Raw genomic sequence first — 23,634 nt, 5'->3', positions numbered from 1 at the left:
GGCAATGAGTTCACCAACTTGTTGTTTATCTCAGATGTTTCCAGATAGATGCTTGCGGATCTCATCTCAGTCACAAGAGCTATGAATCTTTGAAGTTGTGTTTCCAACGATTCTCCCAACACATGATTGAACATATTGAATTTCTGTCGTAGCAAATCTTGGTGACTTCTCTTCATGTCTTCATTTCCTTCATACACTTCAATTAACGCCTCCCACAACTCCTTAGCAGATTGAAGTTCTCTAAAACTTAAAGCAATCTCAGGTGAGAGAGCCAAAGTTAAGGTTGATAGGGCCTTTTCATCCTCTTCAACTTTAGCAAGATCATTACCATCATACATTGCAACAGGCTTCACAACAACTTCAGTTGAATTCTCACGTTGATACGTGATGATTTGGGGTCCCCTAACTATGCTTCTCCAGATCTTAGCATCTTTCATCTTAACATACTTCTCGAATCGAAATTTCCACTCACTGAATCCCTCATGTGACAGTAGACGAGGCACACGAGTGGTCGTCCCCATTATGGAATCTTGTTCTTGATGGAGTGAAGCATTTGATGACACATTACTGTTGGTTAACTGTTCCATTTTATAAAAAATTTATTAATCAGGTCCAACTAGGTTCTCGGTTCGGTTTTGACCGAAAACAAGCTTCAACCGAATACTACAAATGTTGACCAAAAACTGCAAGATTTGACCGATAATCACCGAGAATACTATTTCTTGACCGAAGACACTGATGTTACGCCGAAAACCCTTGTTTAGAAGCCGAGAACTGCCAAAATCACCCGAGAACTGAATTATGGAATAAGATTAGCAACCAACTGAATTCCGTGAATTACGGGATTCAAATTTGTTTCCACATTAGCCAAATCTCTATCCAAAATAAATCTCTTTTCTTCCCCGATTGGTAAACTCGCCAGAGAATCACCAAACGAATAACTCTTGAATCCGTTAATATCACAATAACGAGCCTGAACCGTCACCGGCGACGGCGGCATTAGCTGCATCGGTGTCGCGGTAACGGTAATAGTAACAGTGGCGGCGATAAATGGGGTGAGACGGTGGGTGGAGGTGGAAGACGGTGACGGGGATGCAGGGGTGAGATAGTGGCTACTGGAGGTGGGTGGAAGTTGGACTGTGGTATTGGAAGGTTGGGTTGTGCCAGAGAAGGCGGTTTTCTTTGTCAGAGAAGACGGTGGCGGTGGTGGCTACCGGAGATTGGTAGTGAAGAAGGAGGAGGAGGAAGAGAAAGAAGAAGAAGGAGAGAGAAATAATTAAATATATATTTTTAGTTTTTTGTTTGTTTTATTTATTTATTAAAACATTTTTTTAATTTAATAGGTAAAATGACCAATTTGCCCTCATGTGCAAGACACATGACCTAACTTAAAGAAGATTTTTAACTGAGTTAGGCGAAAAGGACAAACACTAAAGGATTTTGAAACGTAAAGGACAAAAAAGATCAATTTTGAAGATCAGGGACAACGAGTGAAATTTGGGTGAAAGATAAAGGACAATTTCTGTAATTCTGTCTTGATTTTATTTATATCAGAAAATGATTTTTTTCAAAAAAAAATGAACCTAATAAAAACTAATAATAATAGTAACGCAAGTGCAAAAACGTACTTGAGAACGACCTATCTATTGGAAATTTAATTCTCAGTATCATTCGTATATATATATATATATATAATTGAAAGAATTTTGGTTATGAACCAATTTCAAAAAAGACTTTTCATACAATAATAGTTCTGAGCTACACCATGAAAATGATTTTTATAATTTTGAGGGGCTTCTCGACTTTGCCATAATGACAAAACATAAAAAAACACACTAATCTGTTCAATTTTGTGAATGGTTTGCTTCACTTGAGCATAATTTTGTATAACATGTTTCACACACTACATTTTAACCACCATTAAAGGAAAAATCTATGCTCACATAAATGCTTTAAATTTGATAAAATTTAGAAGCATTGATAGGGCTGGATGTAGCATGTCGAAAGTTTTCGCTGTCTTTTCTTAAATTTTAATAGTTGTGGAAAAAATAGTTAATTAGCCAAATCCCGAATCTTTTCATTATTTCCAAAAATGTCATTGAAAATAATTTCGAAACCTAAATCACGTTTAAAATTATAAATTTATTTTGTTTGACATTTTCAAATCAAAACTTTGAACCCGTAACAAATTTGATGATAAATCTATTTGCATTATCAAACTTTTAAAAATACTCATATTACCCCTTTTTGACCCGTAACAAATTTTGAGCCAAATATAGTTAACTTGTATCACACAATCTATTTAACAACTTTTGACCCATAATAATTAAAATTAAGTTCCATTAAAAACCTGAAACTATCATTGATAAAAAAACCGAGAAACTGACTATGATAAACTTTATTATATATGAAAGTGAATGGTATATTTTTACATTTTAACATATATATAGTTTAGTAAATTAACTGAAAAAAAATGGATAGCTTTAAAGCATATATTTATAATTTATAAGAATATTTATTTTTATAAAAATGTATAGTATATATAATAAAATAGAGTTTAAAGGAAAGTGAATAATTTAATCATGTTATAGATATAATATAAATGGAATATAAAAGAAAAGAGAATAATTATTGATTTATAACATAGTTATTAGTTTGAAGAGAAAAAAGTTATGAGATTTAACCACAAACTGATATATGTCCACATTTATTTTACTTTATTAAAATGGGTAGATTTGATCCCCCGCGTTGCGGGGGGTGTGTAAAATTGTTTGTTCACATATCCACCTTACTCAAAAGCATGAAGGCGTAACCACCACCATCGTCCTCAGTCACCATCTCCTCTCGTGTGACAAGTAATTTTCATTAACCATTAAGAAAACCGAATGAAAAAGTAGACGTAAAACGTTATACCATGCACGATGTGTCATATTGACAAATAACATAAAAAAAATTTATATAAGTGTAGCACGACATTTTTTAGAGACACCAAAGTAAAATAAAAAACAATATGAAAGAATATAAAAAAAACTAAATTTATTATAGTTTATAAACTGTAGCAACTCTTATAAAGTTCAAGGACAACTACATGAATTTGATAAAAACTATTATGAGTTATTTGAACATTTGTATTTAAAAACAACACACAAAAACCATCCCATCAAAGGGTCGAACTTGAGACCTACAACTTCACACCCAACCACTGTGTTTTTATATATATATTAATTAAAGTCACTTATGTTGAAAAAACAATAATAATTAAAGTTAGCAGAGATAATGATGTACAAAAGATGAATCAAAGGTTACAACACGATGATACACAACTCTCCCAGAATTGTATATATATACATTAACGCTTAAATAAAATAGTTAAACTAGAGACTAACTAAAAATAAAATGAAAAAAAGGACCATGAAACTTTGTGAGCATGCATGCGTTACGTCAATGTTTCGACTCTTGTAACAACACAACTCTCCCAGAATTGTATATATATAAATTAACGCTGAAATAAATAGTTAAACTAGAGACTACCTAAAAATAAAAAGAAAAAAAGAAAAAAAAGGACCATGAAACTTTGTGAGCATAGGGCTGTAAACGAACCGAACGAACACGAATAAGGCCTTGTTCATGTTCGTTCGTTAAGAAAATAACGTGTTAACGAACACTTACCGAACGAAATTTTATGTTCGTGTTCGTTCATTAAGGAAATTAATGTGTTCACGAACAGTTCACGAACACAAATGAACACAAATAAAATCGGCAGAGCCTATAGATTGAGACCGATATATTCATCAATGTGAATAATGAGAGCCTGTAAACGAATTGAATGAGCACGAACAAGGGCATGCCCGTGTTCGTTCATTTAACTTTAAAAGAATACGAACACTTAATCGAGCAAATATTTATGTTCATGTTCATTTATTTAAAAGGGACATTTCTGTCCGTTTGTTTAAAATCTAAACGAACATAACTGAAAAAAGATAAACAAACATACATGAACAAATGTAAATGAACACAAACAAACATAAACGAACTTAAATGAACACAAATTAACAAATATAAAACCATGAAGCAGATGACCTATCTAAATAATATTTAATTATTTATATTAATACATAAACGAACATAAATAAACAGACATAAACGAACATAGTAAACTAACATAAACGGATGTTCATGAACATAAATGAACAAATTTTTTGTTAAACGAACACAAATTTTTTGTTCATGTTCGTTCGTTTATTAAATAAACGAACATAAACGAACTTCCCGTCAAACGGTTCACGAATAGTTCACCAAACGTTCGGTTCGTTTACAGGCCTAGTGAGCATGCATGCGTTACGCCAATGTTTCAACTCTTGTAACAACACAACTAGTGTCAAGTGGCGGCATTAGGGTAAGAAGGTTCCTTGAGGACGCTAAGAGGACCCAAGAACCAGGAGTTATACCCTTGAGGGTTCCAAATCGGGGTCGGCCGCAAGTCGATAGTCGTTGAAGCGATACCTGTTGACTGTGAGGGAGACTACCATCGACCAACCTTAGGAGGGAGACTACTGCCCCTGAGGGGCTTGTTGCTACAAAATCTATTTGTTTTGGTAAATACGCTCTTCAGGCGATTGGGTAGTGCTTGGTATAAAAGAATGGAGGTTGGAATAAAATGGATCATTCAAAGGAATGAGATTAAACATTTTTGGTTGTCATGCATCAATGAAATTGATCATTCAAAATTAATGTAATTCTTTCCATTTATAGATTTTTTTCATTCATTAAGGTAAGGTGTCTTTTTTTCATTCCTTCAAAGAATGGAACGAAAAAAGTAATCTATAATAATAATAATAATAATAAATAATATAATTATTATTTTATTATCAATACATTTTTCTATTACAATATAATTCTTATTCATTATTTTAATTATTATTTTATTATCGATGCTACTTTTATATTATAATAGAACTATTATTGTTATAATTATAATTATAATTTCATTTATATTAATATATCATGGTTATGTTATTTCCTCTATTAATGGATGAAAAAAGTATGTGTGTGTAGTTTACTATTTAAAAAAAATATAAAGTGATGATTAAGTTCATTCATATATGATAATCAAACAAGACAATAATATGATAATTATCTATTTTATTCCTTTGTTCATTTCTACCAAACAGACCCTTGAACCCGCTTGGATCCCATCTAGATAAATAGAAGCAGGCCGACGAACAATGACACGAAATGCACGTCACGGTGGAAAAATATGAGTCTGTATATTTTCAAATAAACCAGTTATAGTGTCGCCACTAAATCATACCGATTTAAAAAGGAAAAAAAAACTATTTTGTAATTACTAAATCTTAAAAAAATGACATTTATTGGGAAGCTATTGTTCAACCGTAATAGTGACCCACAAAGCCCAAAACCCACTCACAATCGCAACTCGGTCAAGTCTTCCCCAACGTAGTCTTTACCACTCATATCCCCTCCACGTAGCATGACACATTCTCCACCAATCACACTCCGCCACGTACCACCCTCCTCCAATTCCCACCACTAGATCTTCCACGCTGGCACCTGTACCCCTAATCTCACCGTCCGTTCTTCGTGGCCTTCACTTACTCCCACTATACAAACACTCTCACCAGATTTCATTTCAAAACCAAATCTCGCATTAATATTAATATTATTGAGTGCAGATCGCAATGAGGAAGTGGACTCTTCCGTCCGTCTTGTTTCTGATATGTCTTCTGTTTCTTCTTCCGGATCACGGTACGGACCTAGGGTTTTACCGTTCAATTTGTTACGTTTATTTGATTAGTGGTTTAATTATTATAATAATAATTATTATTATTGGTGATTGAATGATGCGTTCTGCTTACAGTTTCATGATCTGTGTTTGTTTGATTGTAAATTAATTAGCTTTATGATGTTATTCTTATACTTAAATAGTAAAGTTATGGATAATGGATCTCTGCTGCTATATAGGTTTTATTATCATAGTTATGTTAGGGCTAGTATTGGCTATAAGTTGTTATTTTATAGCTAAGCTTCAATTTAGAGATAAAACACAAATTAGCTTCAGGTTATAGGCAAAAAAAACTCATTTTACTTTCAGGTTATAGAAAATAAACTACAATTTAGCTTCAAGTGATAGTGAAAAGACACTATTTCTCTTCAAATAATAGAGAAAAAAACACAGTTTAGTTTTAGATTATTGAATAACACAATTTAGCTTCAAATAATAGAGAAAAAAACACAGTTTAGATTTAGATTATTGAAAAACACAATTTAGCTTCAAATTATAGTATAAACTCGCAGTTTAGCTTCAAATATAGAAAAAAAACACAGTTTAGCTTCAAGCTACAGGAAAAAAATAATAATTTAGCTTAAAGTTATAGGAATAAATGCAATTTAGGCAATCGATTTGCTCACATTTTCTTAGATATTTGAGGATAGGTGAAGAGGTTGATGATGAGTTTAACTTAATGATTTAGTATTGTTTTTTTAACTTAACTCTTGAATGTTGTGTGATGATGTGTTTTGGTTATGCTTTATAGGTCGAAAGTTGCATGCCAACGCAGAGGCTGATTCAGATGAACTAGTGGATCCACCAAAGGTTGAAGAAAAGCTTGGCGCTGTTCCACATGGTTTATCCACTGATTCTGATGTTGCCAAGAGGTTTGTTATACTTTTTTGTATAGTTTCAGATGTACCTAAATTAATTTATTGGTCATGTAGTGTTTCTGACCATGCTGCCTAACTGTTGATCTTAAAAGATAACATACAATTGAAATATATAGCATTGCTTGTTTGTTTAAATTCATTTAAATAGCTTTAAGAGGTTTCATTGTAATTGTTCAGGGAAGCTGAGTCAATGACCAGGAAGAATCTTCGCAGCAATGCTGAGAAGTTTGAGTTCCAGGCTGAAGTATCTCGGCTTATGGACATCCTTATCAACTCTCTTTACAGCAACAAGGACATTTTCTTGAGGGAATTGATATCCAATGCATCTGATGTATGTCTTTTAACTTAAATTTTCTATTGAATGGAGCCCAATTAAGTGTGATTTTACATTTTTCTTACTCTTTCTTTGCATATTATAACTTTCAGGCTTTGGACAAAATTAGATTCCTTTCTCTAACTGATAAGGAGGTACTCGGTGAAGGTGATGACACCAAGCTTGAGATCCAGGTTTGTATATAGCTGACTAGATGCAGTTTAAGCATTGTTAGTGAGTTCTGAAATCTAATCTAATTTGGGTTTGTAATTTGATGATTTGCAGATTAAGCTAGACAAAGAAAATAAGATTCTTTCTATTCGGGATAGAGGTGTTGGTATGACAAAGGAGGATTTGATCAAGAATTTGGGAACAATTGCCAAGTCTGGAACTTCAGGTATTATTTTGTCTAAAGATTAGACAAAAAGAACATTACTTTTTTGTTAGTTAAACAGTGTTAACAATCTTTCTTTTCTTGTATCTAGCTTTTGTGGAGAAGATGCAGACAGGTGGAGATCTTAACCTCATTGGTCAGTTTGGTGTTGGGTTTTACTCTGTATATCTTGTTGCCGACTATGTGGAAGTAATCAGCAAACACAACGATGCCAAACAGTATGTTTTCATTGCGTCATTTCTACATGAGTCGGTTATAACTTTGACTAATTTACTATTTAATAACTTTTAGGTATGTTTGGGAGTCGAAGGCTGATGGGGCTTTTGCAATTTCTGAAGATACTTACAACGAGCCACTTGGTCGTGGTACTGAAATTAGATTGCACCTTAGAGAAGAAGCTGGAGAGTATCTTGAAGAGTCGAAATTGAAGGAATTGGTCAAAAAGTATTCTGAATTTATTAATTTCCCAATTTACATCTGGGCCACCAAAGAAGTTGATGTTGAAGTCCCTGCTGAAGATGACGAGTCCGGTGACGAGGAAGAAAAACGTAAGCTCGAAACTTGTAGAACTTGTTATATTGCACTTTAAACATCATCTTATCTAACATTTTTAATCAATTTAAGCAGCTGAATCAACTGAAGGTGAAGAGAAGGAAGATGATGAAGACAAAGAAGAAGATGAAGAAAAACCGAAAACCAAAACCGTGAAAGAAAAAACTTATGAATGGGAGCGTTTGAATGATGTTAAAGCTATATGGTTGAGAAGCCCAAAGGAAGTGACAGAGGAAGAATACACAAAGTTCTATCACTCTCTTGCTAAGGTGAAATGAAAAGTCTAAATCCCATAATTTCAATTTTCAATTTCAAATCCCATATTCATGTTATATTTTTGCTGACTTGTTTCTCTGTATTTCAGGATTTTGGTGATGAAAAACCAATGGCATGGAGTCACTTCAATGCTGAAGGTGATGTTGAGTTCAAGGCGGTTCTATTTGTGCCACCAAAAGCTCCTGCTGATTTATATGAAAGTTACTACAATTCCAACAAATCAAACCTTAAACTATATGTTAGAAGAGTGTTTATTTCAGATGAATTTGATGAGCTTTTGCCTAAGTATCTATCGTTCTTGCTGGTAATGTGTTTCTGCCTATCATTTTATGCTAGCAGTATATTATTAGTTAACTACTGTTAGTAATACATGGCCACTAACAACTGTTTATTGTTTGTTATATTAGGGTCTTGTTGATTCTGACACCTTACCACTTAATGTATCAAGAGAAATGCTTCAACAACACGGCAGCTTGAAGACTATCAAAAAGAAACTTATCAGGAAAGCACTTGATATGATTCGCAAGCTTGCTGAAGAGGACCCAGATGAAATTCATGACAAAGAAAAGAAAGGTAAGCCTGAAGCTAAGTTTTCTCATATTAAATATATATTTATATTTTTATTTCTTGATTTTGATATTTAAGTTTTGTGTTGCAGAGGTGGAAGAATCAAAGGAGAATGATGAGAAGAGAGGCCAGTATGCTATGTTCTGGAATGAATTTGGCAAGTCGATTAAACTTGGTATCATTGAGGATGCAGCAAACAGGAACCGTTTGGCTAAACTTCTTAGATTTGAGACGTATGGTTTCTCATTTTTCTATCTTTTTTTCACATGGTTATGTATTTACATTCATGATATCTGATTTCTTTTTTCTTTAATTAATATTGCAGCACAACATCCGATGGCAAACTAACATCACTTGATCAATACATCTCGAGAATGAAATCCGGTCAAAAGGATATCTTTTACATCACCGGAACCAACAAAGAACAGCTCGAGAAATCCCCGTTCCTCGAGAGACTTCGAAAGAAAAATCTTGAGGTATAACGTTTCTTCTATCATATCTTATAATCAAATTATATTACATATATATGCAAGTTACATAATTTAAATAAATTGCTATTGTAGGTGATATTTTTCACTGATCCTGTGGATGAGTACTTGATGCAATACTTGATGGATTACGAAGACAAGAAGTTCCAAAATGTATCAAAGGAGGGTTTGAAGCTAGGAAAAGATTCTAAAGACAAAGAACTTAAGGAATCTTTCAAGGAACTAACCAAATGGTGGAAGGAAACTCTTGCCAGCGAGAACGTTGACGATGTTAAGATTAGCAACCGTTTGGCCGACACCCCTTGTGTGGTGGTTACCTCCAAATATGGATGGAGTGCTAATATGGAAAGAATCATGCAATCTCAAACTCTATCAGATGCTAGTAAACAAGCGTATATGCGTGGTAAACGAGTGCTTGAGATCAATGCAAGACATCCGATTATTAAAGAGCTCCGTGAGCGAGTCGTGAAGAATCCCGAGGTAAACAATTGTATTGGTTATCATAGTTTTAGTTTCATAAAAAAACCAACATACTTGTTTATTTTGCATGAAAAGTCCCTAAACTTGGTTTTGGTTTTGGTTTTGGTTTTTAAAGCCCTTAATTTTATCTTTAATTTACGAGCATGTTTGTGTTTATTCATTTAAAGTTTTAACCGATAAAAGGACCAAACATGTTTGTGTTCCTTTGTGCTAAGGACTGAAATGATTTTGGGTTTTTAACTTCACAATTGATGTATGTATTTCAGGATGCAAGTGTAAAGACAACCGCCCAACTTATGTACCAAACAGCATTGATGGAGAGTGGATTCAATTTACCGGATCCTAAGGACTTCGCATCACGTATATACGATTCTGTGAAAGCAAGTTTGAGCATTAACCTCGATGCTGCTGTTGAGGAGGAAGATGAAGTTGAAGAAGCCCCCGAGGCTGAGAACACAAGCAGCCAGAAGGAAGAAGCTGATTCTACACCCACAGAAGAAGAAGAGGATTCCAAGGATGAGTTATAGGTTTTTTATTAGCGAGTTGACTCGTTAGGTTTTATTGTCAGAAGATGATATGAATTTGTGTACTGTTTTTGCCATTGGCTTGGAAAATGTACTACATACATTGTTAGCAGGAGTTGTGTTTGGGTAATTTTCCATCTTAGTTATTAGATTGCTTGTTGTATTGTTTCGATGCTGCTCTTGTTCTTAGTATGTTGAAAGATGTGTGAGATCTTTACAACCTAAAACTTAGTATTCAAACTGTCTTCAATACATTTCGCCCCTAGCTCCACCTGTAGCTCAACTTGGTCGCTAGATTACTTACAAGTTACAACATGTGAAGAATGGTAATTTTTAGGTTCTGAGGTTGAGGTATTCATAAGCGGTGCTGGTAGCGAACCAGAAACCAATGAAAGCCTATTAGTTATCTGTGTTCTCTATAAGTAGAGGTGCACAAATCGGGTTCAACTGGAAAACCCGAACCGGTTTGAAACCGGTTTTTTCACACCGGGTTGTAAAATGGCACCGGTTCCAATCAAGAACCGGTTCGGTTCCCGACCCGAACCGATGCCCAGATATGCTAACTTTTAAGAACCGGGTAGGGTATGAACCGGAACCGGTTTTTTTTGAAATTTAAATATCATAGCCGTTAGGAACCGGTTCCAACGGCTATATAGCCGTTTTTGACCGTTGGAACCGGTTTTTTAACTATAAATAGGTTATTTTTTTACTCTAAATAGCAAGGTTTGTTTGTGTACTTGTTAAACCACTTCCAAAACTATAAAACACACTCCAAACCACAATTAACCTTAAACCGACAACAAATGGCAACTAATGATGACGTTGTTATGGTGATCGAAACAACAAGATGCCCCGATGTTTGGGTTCATTATGATTTGTGTCTCATGACCGACTCACATGAGTTGGCATGTTGCAAATATTGCTCGAAGTTTCTTAAAGCAGGGTCCAACTCGACATTACGAAAACATACGAATAAGTATTGTCGAGAGAAAAGAAGTTTGGAAGCTAAAAAAACGGAAGTGGGAGAGTCGTCCGGCTCTACAACCCAAAAATAAGTATTCCCGGATTAAAACGACGGACTTTGTTTTTTATGTTTTAGTTGTTATGTTTAGTATCGTTTATGTTTTAATAATGTTTGTAATAGTTATTTTTTAAATAAATAAAATGTTCGTCGTTATTAAAAAAGTAACAAAAATTAATCATGAGTAACAAAAGTAATTATAATAAAACAAATCAAAACTAAATATTAGTTGAACAAGTTACAAATAATTTTACCAAAACAAATAATTACAACTCTTCTTCGTCTTCATTCTCGTCTTCACCCTCGTCTTCGTTATCGGAAGAAACCTCGTCCTCCGCCTCCTCATCATGAATATGACGCTCTATTGGTATTTCGTCTTCAAAGTTAGCCTTGTGTTGTACACGATCCACCGCATCCAAATGGTCCTTTAGGCAAATGAAAACCTCTAGAGACTCGGGAGTTAGTTTTGTTCTTCGCATAGATAACACCCTCCCACTAAGAGAAAAAACCGATTCGGAAGCAACTGTTGAGGCTTGTACGGCAAGCAAATCACGAGCCATGGCGGATAGAATGGGAAATTCGTTTTGTTTACCTTTCCATCAAGCCAACAAATCAATATTGCGAATTTCGTCGACCGTTGCGCCCTCAACATAGTTTGCTCCACTATATCGACCAAGTTCGCTACTTGGTGTGTTTCCTCTTTGCCTCTTAGATGCCGATTCACGAATCCCATTCATCAAGTTTATAAGTGGGTCATTGCACGGCCTACTAGTTGTTGTTTTTTTCACAAAAGACGATCTCGTGCTTGGACCATACATTTGAAAATAATGGTCATAAAGGTCTTGAAGGTTTTTGTTGAACTTGTCCTTCGCTTCCGTCGACAACTTCGGGTCAATCTCGTGCATACCTAAGTTGTCGAATATTTCCTCAATCGTTGTTTCAACCCCATTAACATTCCAATAGGGGTTTAATGCGGCGGCACAAGTAAAGACCGGCGGTATGTTTTCAAAATATTTTATGAACTTTTCTTTCATCACCGCAACAATATTTTCGAAGAGTTTGTTCTTCTCCGCAAAGCTTTTAAAAACACAAGACATATAGTACAATTCTTGCAAAACCCAAAAACTAGTAGGGTAATAGACTCCCGATAATTTTGTTGTTGACTTTTTGAACACGTCAAGAAACTCCAACAAATAACCGACTTGGACCCAAACACTTTCCGGAAACATATCGGCCTCGCGTTCTTCAACAAGATTGTTATGAAAAGCTTGTAAAGTTTGGCGTTGGGCAAAAGCACACTTTAACATATGACAAGTTGAGTTCCAACGGGTTGGAACGTCCCAATTCGGCCCCAAATACTTTCTTTCAACCGACTTGCAATAGTTCTTATATTCAAGATGTCTTCTTTTACCACTTTTGAAGACATCTTGTAACATAAGTCTAAAGTATTTTAAATCATCACAAATGTTTTCATTGTCAAGACCTATTTGAACAACCAAGTTGATGATATGTGCAACACATCGGACATGAAAAAAATCCCCGAAACAAGGTGGTGAATATTTAATGATAAATTTTTCAGCCGCCTTAGTATTGTTTGAAGCGTTGTCAAACGAAATCGAAAATATTTTATTTCTCAAGTTGTAAGTCGTTATAACTTCATCAAGTAATTCAAACAATTTTTCGCGGTATGTGGGAACGGGAAGTTTTCAAAAGCGATGGTGCGTTTCATCAATTGCCATGTCACCGGATCAACCCAATGAGCGGTGACACATATGTATGATTCGGGCAACCCGTGTGGTGCCGACCAAACATCGGTAGTTAAACTAACCATGGCTTCTAAAGAATGAAAAGACTCGATTAACTCTTTTTTAGCACACTCCCACAACCTGATACAATGACGTCTTAAGGTAGTACGACTTACATGTGTGTATCTCGGTTGTAGAGTTTCGCGAATCAACGACGTCAACTCCGGGTCATCAAAGTGGTTAAACGGCAAACTTCGTTGAATAACGAACTTTGCCATTCTATCTTGAACTTGAGTCGTGTTGTAACGAAATAGTGTACCATCTTTACCCAAGTCAATTTGATCGGTCGCGCCAATCCCTTTCAACGCCTTGCAATATGGCTTCTCGATGTGCTTTCTCAAAGTAGAGTTGGAATCGTGCTTTAATATTGAACCACATAGTTTGCAACGAGCCTTTTGATAACCTTCGTCATCCACAATCAAATCCCAATTCTTCCATATGTCTTGGTTGCGGTTATGGTTGACTACCGTAACAACCCTTGGGTCCTCCGTAACAGGAACGGGGGCAACAAAAACACTCTTCTTAGCCTTCTTGTTAGTTTTTTTGATGGGTGCCATAATAATATTTAGTTGGATGGTCGGGTAACGGAACGGGTTTGCTAAAGGAGTAGTATTTTAGTTTGTTTTTGAGTTTGGTGGTGAAATTAGTGGTGGAAAACAAGTTATATATAGGTTTGGGCATCAAAAACCGGTTCCAACGGCTATATTACCGTTGGAACCGGTTCCAACGGATCTATTGTCTCTCGAAAACCGGTTCCAACGGCTATATTACCGTTGGAACCGGTTCCAACGACTAATTGGTGGCTAAAAAACCGGTTCCAACGGCTATATTACCGTTGGAACCGGTTCCAACGGCTACTTTGACTTTTGTTTGACTATTCAAAAAAAACCCGCCGGAACCGGTTTTTCCGGGTACGAACCGAACCGGTTACAATTAAGAACCGGGTAGGAACCGGGTTGGAACTGATACTAACATACAAATATGAGAACCGGGTACGATTTTCGGGTACAAAAATACCCAAACCGGGTATTGTACCAACCGGGTTGGAACTGGAACCGGTTCCGGTTCGGTTCCACCAGTTAGGTTCCGGAACCGGTTTTTTTGTGCACGTCTATCTACAAGGGTCCATGGAGTGCTCTTTTGTTGTGATATGATTTTAGCACAGCTAGAAGATAATCGAATATGTAATTAACCGGTTGGTTTCTATTGATTAACACTGTATTTTCGGGTTTAAAATACAAAGAAAAAAAATAATAAGATTGGATAGGGGAAAAAAGGAAAAGAAATTACATATTTAAAAGACATTCTCGAGTTAAAATAAAAGAATAAAAAAGAAATTGTTAATCACATTCTTGAGTTAGATATGAAGGAAAAGATAGAAAAATAAATTGTAACTTTACAATCATGTCCTTATTATTGAGTTAGATAGGAAGGAAAATGTATGGTAAATTAGTAATATTGTACATGACTATAAACTTTCCTTTAGAATCAGATCATACTTGGCTGGAAAGTTTTGGAGGGAAAAAACTGTAACTTTTCTTTCCATTCTCTTTCTTTTCTTTTAATGAAAAAACTTAAGAATGAAAAAAGAAAATTTTTCTTATCTTTTCTTTTCCAAACCCTTAAATAAAAAACCCAAGAATGCAATGTAAGTGTAAGGTTACACTGAGAATTCAATAATAAAAGACAGAAACAACCAAGAACAACAGTTATGGAGATGGGAGATCAGAGGAGTTTAGAGTAGGAGATGGGAGAAGAAGCCACACATAATTCATTCATATTCGTTCTTTTCACTTCTACATTCATCCGCTTCAATATATTGTCAGATCTTTTACTTTGTTGGACTGCCTTTACTGGGCTAATTTGGGCTCGGGTCCAGTTCATAACATCTTTGGTGACTTTCATTCGGGTGGAAATTTTAATCAGTACCGTTGGGTGACAACCCGCGACTCTTTTGATATAACCAAAAGAACTTCACGAACATAACAAACTTACATGGAGAAGAGACTCCTCTTGACTCACACTAAACAATAACCTAGACCTTTATTTATAGATTTACTAAACTTGCTCTCTAAGCCTAACCTAACTTGAAAAACAAGACAAACTTATTCTAGAAAATCCATATTAAAATATACTTAACAAAACAAACCCTCAACTTTATTGATAATTTAAGATTAACCTTCAGTGTATGCCTCTAGTTTTAACTAGAGAAGACATTGTATTGCTATTATTGGTGATAGTGGATTTGAAGCGGCCCTAGTAGTCCCGTCGTCTTGAGAGGTTTTCCATACTAAAATTTTGTATCTCTTGTTACGTTTAAATTATACCCTATTCGTTTATATCCTCATTGGTTCATTCGGGTCGGGAAAAAATTTAACCCAACGAAGATTATTTCGCATTTTTTGTTTACCGTTCGTAGCTAGGTTGCCATTTTTCCCACAATAATATGTAGATTAAAATGACGGTAGATATGAAAACATATAGTCCACGTAAATTTGTATTATGCGCTACTTGCGTGTGTATGTATTTGTTCAATTATGTGAATCAGGTTGATTATAAATTGAATAAAGTACATGAATGGTTCATGTGGTTTGCCAAGATTTCACTTTTGGTTACAAACTTTGGGAAATTATACCAACGGTCCAAACTTTTGCAAGAGGTAACAAGTTTAGTCCTTAACATGGATGGAGGTAAAATTATTCCGTTAAGTTGGGTTAAATTGACTTATAATAGACATCACTTCACCATACACATGATAAACTTGTAACATTAGTTTCTATCCTATCATGAAAGGAAAATGATTACATGTGAATACAAGTTGATACACAATCGTGTGACGTGTAAGATATGATCATATATATAAAGTTGCTCTAGTATGAGTCATAATATATGTGACATATGAATTTTGTGTTTTTATCTTATTAACACGAGTGATGATTCTCATCCACATACGATATCAAATTATCAACAGTGGCCCAATTGGTGACACTTGCAATACTATCTATACTGTCCTTCTGGAACGGTTGAAACTTTCAAGATTTTATTTATTTTTATTTTTTGTGTGGGTAAATAATGTGATATTATTGAGGCAATTAGAAGGTTTTTAGGATGGTATATCTAATAGATTTGTGTGAATTGAAATAATATTTTAAATTAATTATTTTATAGTAAAACAAGGGACATGATCCTCATACACCATCCCAAGCTGACTTGACATGCTTATACGGCTCGTATAGGTCTATACGGTCCGTATAGGCTACACTTGACTGACAATTGTATGGAGGGGAACAAAAAAAAAACAGTTTTTTGCAGCCTATACGACCGTATAGACCTATACGAGCTGTACAAGCATTTAATTGCTCGTATAGCACCTGGTACACCATAAAACCTCTATACGGACCGTATAGGTCTATACGACCACCATATAGAAAACTTATTTTTATATATGTGGACCAGATGTTTATCAGTATGCTGTTTTGGCAAATGTTGTGTTGTTTGCTTAATTGTTAATTAATTATTGTGTATATAATATAATCTTAAAGGAAGGTTCTCGAGGTACAACTACAAATTACTTAGCCAAACATTTTATGTAAATTTAATAGACAATTTATTCTATTATATTATTCAGTCTTTTAATATAAAACATAATTCTATATAAGTGAAACAAAACATGAAAAGAGTTGAAAAAGAGAGCGGCTAAAATTGCTAAAAAATTATGGTGCAAGTCCGGATGATGGCTTCATAAATATAGGATGTTAAAGTCATAAATCACATAAAAATATAGTCATCCAAATTTGTGTACAAAAAATTGCATATATGGCCCGTATAGCCCTATACGGCCAATATAGCCTATACAGCCAATATATGCCTATACGAGGCACTACAAACAATGACCGACAACGTCCGACACAAACTGACATGACTCAGGTTTTATATGGCCCGTATAACCCTATACGAGCCGTATGGACAAAAAATGATGCATGAGGATCTAAAATGTTGTATGAGGATCCTAAGCCTAAAATAATCGCATAATCAATTTAATTCACAGTTTATAGGTTATTTAAAATCAAACTAATAAGATAGTTAGTTTGTAAATTGTAAATATAATCCCAAACATTCCAAAAACTATTTGAACTACCCGGCCATATTTCTATTACATTGCTCCCAGTGGGTTGTCTCTGAGATTTTTAGTGTTTAATATGAGTATCATTTTTGCTTATCAAAACGGATTGCCCATTACTGATTTACCTCATTACTAGACCTAGGCCCGATAACATTTTATTAAATTTTTTAATGTTTAATAGACTTGTTCAAATTTTTGGTCCTTATGATTTCTTATCAACAATTTTCAGCTCGTTTTAAAAAAGATTTCAGGCTTTTATCGAGACGTGCTCTAAACAACGGCCGAGCCCTGTAACTGAGACGGATGTGCTTCAACTCAACAAGAAGGTTCATTTTGTCTTGTAAAATTGTATCTGGCCGACATGTCACATGATCGACATCCAATTAATTAATTTTAAAAACTAAGAGCTGTTGATATTATAGTGGTCCCATGGGCCTCATCTATTATTTGACCATTTATTAGCCTCGTATAGTAAGATACGTCCATTTAGATGCAACTTGGTTATTGTTGGAGAATTTGTTTTTATCACCCAAATAATCCAAGTAATAATTGTGATAACTACTAGAATAGTGTCTTATACGATTTCTAATATACTTATTTGATTTTTTTAAAATATCTTGGGTTATAAGAAATAACGTTAGGATAATATAAGAGAAACACTGGAGTTTTAAGGTATAAATCTCGAGCACGAAAATAAGAATGTGTAACTGTGTAAGTATGTTTCTATCAAGCACGGAAGGTTCCCCTTTGTTGGCCGGACTAGAACATGTGGGTTTTATAACTTACAGGGTTTGGATATCTCTTTAAATTGTGTTGCAATCACTTTCTGAATGTTATTCAATCATATAATATGAAGAGAAATCCAAGAATGAATATGAAGTTTATTATGACAAACAAAGCACTATAAAATAAACCAAACACCTTCCTTTTTAGTTGGAATCTTTGTAACAATCTATAACTCTACATGAAAACGTATGATAGTTAATGGTTATAACTGTTAGTAGTTATATAGTTGCATCGGTGGATAAATTATTAGCAAAAACCAATCAACACGGGTGCTGCTAATGCCAATTGCCGCTAACCATTAGTTACAACCGCATACCAAGTTGCTAGTGATCAGTAGTAACTTACCACTTATAAGTTATAACACTCGCCAACATAAATCAAGTTGTTGATTTCAGTCAGCATCGATGATCAATAACAACATTTCCATCCATCTTTTTGTTGGGTTAATACCCAACAAAAATCCACTTTACATAATTTGATTTTCGTTTTCAAATTTAGCATCCCAATCATGTCCCACCCGCTCGTCAAAACGGGCCCTTGGAGTGTACCCTCCACACGCAAACCTGCCCCGACCAACGGGTGGTTCCACGTCATTTCTTAGATACCGAAACCTGATCCGTACTTATTTCACCATATTACTAAATTAAATTATAATAACAATAAATCTGATAACCGATAATTAAAGTCACCCATTCTATTAAGAAGAAACTATTTAATGAAAAAATAAAATAAAAGAAAAAGAAAATGCTATGATCTAGAAATCTACAATATATATTCAATAAAATAATAACGTGGCTTTGAAAGATTAGCCAAAGTTAATAATTGGCACATCATTCACTTTTTGAACTTTTAAAACTAATAATATACAGGTTTTAATCAAATACAAATTAAATTAACATACTAACTGCGTAAATTAAGTAGTGTAATTATAAATACAACATAGTTAGTTAAATAACTACACTACTTAATTTACACTATTAACATGTTCTTTTTAATTTATATGTTAATTTCCCCCGTAATATATTTAGCTAATTAGCTACATATATACAAAACAATCCACAACTAACTACCAACACTGATCAGTCTCCCATCTCCGGCCACTGTACCCACCATATCCCGCCGGACCCGTACTCCGAACACCCATTTTCTGTCTCACAAACAAACTCCGATCATAATCCGCCCGTTTACCCGGATCCGACAACGTAGCATACGCCGAATGCACCTTCATAAACTCATCGCCTGAGGAATCACAGACGTCCGGATGCAACGTTCTGGCCAGTTTCCGGTACGCCGCCTTGATCTCCACCGTATCAGCTCCGATTTGCACACCCAGTACGTCGTATAGTGAACTGGGTTTTGGGTATTTGACGGCGGTTGACGGCGTTGACGGCGGTTGGTTGCCGGAGAAATTTGGGGATGTGAAGAAGCAGGATGAAGTTGAAAACGACATAGTTTGGGATTTGTGAGAAATAATAATAATAATATTGTGAGTGGTGAGATGAATTGGATAAGGGGTTGGCTTATTATATAGATGCGAAAAAACGATGGTGCTGACGTGGAATTTATGTAGTGTAATAAAATGGTTTTGGGATTATCCGTTAATTAAATTGATGATGTCCATACATTTATGGGTCATGTGAGTCCGTAGGAGTCGGTGTGGCAGACTGGCATTGGTGTGTCTATATATGTAAAAAATCGTTTACTTTTGTATCCATTTGATTGGTTTTGGACCCTTTGTAAAAGCAGTTGGCTTACTCATTTACAGTTGGCTTACTCATTTACAGATTCAGGGGACTCTCCCGTGGCTTACTCATTTACAGTTGGCTTACTCTTTTTGCAGTAGTCTTGGATGAGTTGTCAAAGTCGATTAAGGGGACTCTCCCGTGGTGCATGATGTTCGCAGACGATATTGTGTTACTTGCTGAGAAAAAACAAGATCTAACATGAGGCTTGAGGAGTGGCGAACAACCTTAGAGACAAAAGGTTTAAAGATTAGCCGATCTAAGACGGAGTACCTACACTGTGATTTTGGTGAGATAAACGACAGTGAAGACGCACACATCACAATTGAAGGGCAGGTGGTCCCGCAGGTAACGAAGTTCAAGTATTTAGGATCATTTGTACAGAGCGATGGGGAATTAGACAGTGATGTGACCCACCGAGTTCAGGTAGGATGGTGTAGATGGAAAGCAGCCACAGGTATATTATGCGACAAGAGTTTCCCGACTAATCTGAAGGGAAAATTCTATAGGGTGGCAGTTAGACCTGCAATGCTATATGGAACAGATTGTTGGGCCATCAAGAAGGCACAAGTGCGGAAGATGGAGGTAGCAGAAATGAGAATGCTACGTTGGATGTGTGGGCACACAAGGCTAGACAGAATAAGAAACGTTGTGCTTCGCGAGAGATTAGGGGTGGCGAACATAGCAGACAAGATAAGAGAGTGGAGATTGAGATGGTTTGGACATGTAAAGAGAAGACAGACGACGAATCCTGTTAGATCCGTAGAAAACATTACTATAGAGGGGAGGAGGGGTAGAGGACGACCGAAATTGACTTGGGATGAGAGGATTAGGCATGATTTGATAGACCTAAACCTCTCTGAGGACATGGTTGAGGATAGGAATTCGTGAAGAAGTAGAATTAAAGTTAAGGATTTTTAGAGAGAATTGAATACCTTAGGGCTTAGACTTAACTTATTTAGGTCACATACCATAATGGTATTTCCCTTACATACTTTATTATTATTATTATTATTAGCTTTTATATTGCGGTTAAACTGTGACCTTTTTATTAATATTATTATAATTAGTAGTAGTTTTTTATATAACTGTTAAACTTTGATTTCCTTTTTTTGCTTCATACACATGTTCTTAGAGCCGAGGGTCTCTCTGGAAGCCACCTCTTTATTCCTTTGGATAGAGGTACGGTGTGCCTACATCCCACCCTCCCCAGACCCTACCTATAGCTCTGCTGTCGGTGGGATTTTACTGGGTATGATTGATTGATTGATTGATTACTCATTTACAGATTCGATAAGTTGGATCGGTATTATTTATTTATTTAAAATAAATATCTGATTATTCTTTGCATGATTCGAGAGGTGTGGAGTACGTAGGCCTGTTCACGAACTGAGCCGAGCCCGGACAGCACTAATTGAGTGGTGACGGAGTGGCTGTGGGTTGTTCGATGTTACATAGCGGCGTGAGAATGTGAGATTAGGGTTGAAGTTTGAAGGAGCAGATATGTAACGGTGGTTAATTGGTGATAGGGTTATGGATTTGTGAGTATTTTGTTTAATTGTATTGGGCTGAGAAAGAAAGCCCATGTGTTAAATAATTGGGCTAGATAATTAATGCATGTATATTAGTATATATAAAATAAATTAAAATAAAATAGTTCGAGCCTATCGAGCGAGCTCGAGTCGAGCCGGGGCTAACTCAGGCTCGGCTCGGCTCGATTACAATCGAGCCAATTTCGAGCGAGCTTTCTCCGAGCTTTTTTAGAGCGAGTTTAGAGCCACGAGCTTTTTGAATAGCCCTAGGAGTACGTACTTGGTCAACTTCTCTTTTTATGGGGTATGCCGAACCCTTGATTCGGATTTTATCTTAAAGAAGCTTCAGTTGAAAATTAGTGCTTCGCATTTATATAGATGGTTAAAAAGTTGCATGAGAAAACTGAGATAAGTTGGAACTGGAATCAATGGCGAATGTGATCTTGTAACTTGTAAGTAGCATATGGTAAGCAATGGCGAAATGATTATTGGTGACACATGGCTATTGATGGTGACTTAATGTTATCGGTGGTAACTCTATGACATTAAGACTTTAATGCAAAGTAACACTGTAAGTGTTGTATGCTATACCTTTACTAGCGTGTCATTTCACGAAGGGTTGCAACGGTTTAATAGAATGTTGAGATAGTTCAACTCCTACATAATGAAATTCATCTAATATAATTATGCAATAAAATAACTTCGATTTCACAAACAAAAAGAAAACATCTGGTTCTCTGTAGGAACACTTTCTTTCTTAGTTAATGATTTTGTATACTTACGGAATGCTTTGATCCGATAGTAAAACCTACACGATTTAGTATGCTATCCAATAATTTAAAAAATACGAAACATATATTTTAGACTTTAGAAGTAACAAACCAAACTGAGAAAGCGTCTAGTTTCTGTCGTTACTTTTTCATTCTATACTAGAAGACAATATTCTAGAGATTTTGACATATGCATATTATCAAAACAGAATTTAAAGATCATTTTGAACTTTAATTCTATATTGACCCGCAAAACCAATGATTACGTGGTTTCTTTGAATTTATGATCTGTTGTTATATATCAACTTATCATGAACTGAAGATGCAAACTATTTGATACCTTCTAGATTCTCAAAATTTATGAATCTGGTTTATATGTGTGTCAACTAAAACTGCTAAATAATCCAAAACTAAAACACTTTCTAGCATTTCACACATAAGTGAATCATGCAAACACTTATTCACTATTTAGTTAGCACTATGTACAACTAGAGGTGCACATAATACCCGGTTCCAAACCTGACCTGGTGAATCTAAGGCTGATAATTTAGACACGGTACACGAATACATGACACGAACCTACACAACTTTCACAGGTATCAGGTATGACTTTAACAAGTTTCGTGTACTAAACAAGTAGACACAAATCGACTTGTTAATTTTCGTGTCTAAACAGGTAAAATACTCGTTTACCTGTTAAGTACCCGTTAGTACCTGATTAGATTTTTTATAGATAAAAATATATAATAATATAATATGTTATATACACTAAATAGATGACTTAAATTTTTATACCAGAAAATTGAACATGGCGCACGTAATTCCAATCCAACATTAAGCAGACGGCGCATAATCCCTTCTCCAATTCCCGCCCTCTAGATCTCCGGTAGCCAGGTGATTTCCCTCCACATCTCCGGTAGTCATTACCTCTCCACATCTCTGATTCTCCGGCCTCCTCGCAGTTGAAGCGGCGCCACCGGCCACCGAATGGACGAACCCCTCTTCGATTCTCCGGCATGTTCGTGCCTTATCGTGTATATTTGGTATTAACAGGTTCATGTTTAGGTTTGGGACACATTTACACGATAAGTTTTCATGTCGTGTATAGGTATATATGTTTCGTCCTCGTGTCTTATCGTGTACGGGTATACATGATATGCAAGCCCTTGGTGTACCCGATCCAGAACCGGTTCCTACCCGTACCTGACCTGCGAGTACGATCTGGTAGAGGATTTCTCCCTGGAGCCATTCTTGGAACCAGAACCAACCTGGACCCGCCGGAACTAGAACTATCCGGTCAAAACCTGACCCTACCCGAAAAAAATCAGAAAAACCTGGTAAAAACCCGGTCAAATACCCGACTATACCCGGAACCGTTTCCTACCTGACCCGCTTTTGACTTTTGTTATTGGTTCCGGTTTCTAAAAATACCCGGTTTGTGCACCTCTATGTACAACTAGTTATTGTTAGAATTTATGAGGGATTTTAGGCCAGTTTGGTTTTGGGCCCAAATTGGCACCAAGGAGAACAAAGGCTTGGGCTCATATATGTTTCTTGTTCATCTCTCTATATATATTGTG

The 23,634-nt window shown here is 35.6% G+C and overlaps 1 protein-coding gene and 1 pseudogene across 1 annotated transcript; one reads left to right on the top strand and one right to left on the bottom strand.

Moving 5' to 3' along the window:
* The first annotated feature begins 5,643 nt into the window (after positions 1 to 5,643).
* On the top strand, positions 5,644 to 10,310 carry LOC143570424 (endoplasmin homolog). The gene is made up of 14 exons (XM_077056080.1): positions 5,644 to 5,766; positions 6,555 to 6,675; positions 6,859 to 7,012; positions 7,108 to 7,188; positions 7,280 to 7,391; positions 7,480 to 7,606; positions 7,680 to 7,936; positions 8,016 to 8,209; positions 8,305 to 8,520; positions 8,624 to 8,789; positions 8,875 to 9,016; positions 9,109 to 9,259; positions 9,347 to 9,751; positions 10,018 to 10,310. Exons 1-14 carry the CDS (start codon positions 5,700 to 5,702, stop codon positions 10,276 to 10,278), a joined length of 2,454 nt encoding a protein of 817 aa, XP_076912195.1. The 5' UTR covers positions 5,644 to 5,699; the 3' UTR covers positions 10,279 to 10,310.
* Positions 10,311 to 19,076: 8,766 nt separating this feature from the next.
* On the bottom strand, positions 19,077 to 19,460 carry LOC143570421 (chaperone protein dnaJ 11, chloroplastic pseudogene; annotated as a pseudogene).
* Positions 19,461 to 23,634: the final 4,174 nt, after the last annotated feature.

Source organism: Bidens hawaiensis, unplaced genomic scaffold, assembly GCF_021521415.1.
Source record: "Bidens hawaiensis isolate Kalapana, Puna unplaced genomic scaffold, B.hawaiensis_p1.1 tig00024982_1, whole genome shotgun sequence".
NCBI lineage: Eukaryota > Viridiplantae > Streptophyta > Magnoliopsida > Asterales > Asteraceae > Bidens > Bidens hawaiensis.
The sequence above is the reverse complement of the archived record's forward strand: the minus strand, read 5'-3'. Positions and strand labels throughout refer to the sequence as shown.

Coding starts and splice junctions, on each gene's coding strand:
- LOC143570424 (XM_077056080.1), top strand. CDS start 5,700: ATGAGGAAGTGGACTCTTCCGTCCGTCTTGTTTCTGATATGTCTTCTG. Junction 7,189..7,279: donor ACACCAAGCTTGAGATCCAG/GTTTGTATATAG, acceptor GATGATTTGCAG/ATTAAGCTAGACAAAGAAAA. Junction 7,607..7,679: donor AAACACAACGATGCCAAACA/GTATGTTTTCAT, acceptor AATAACTTTTAG/GTATGTTTGGGAGTCGAAGG.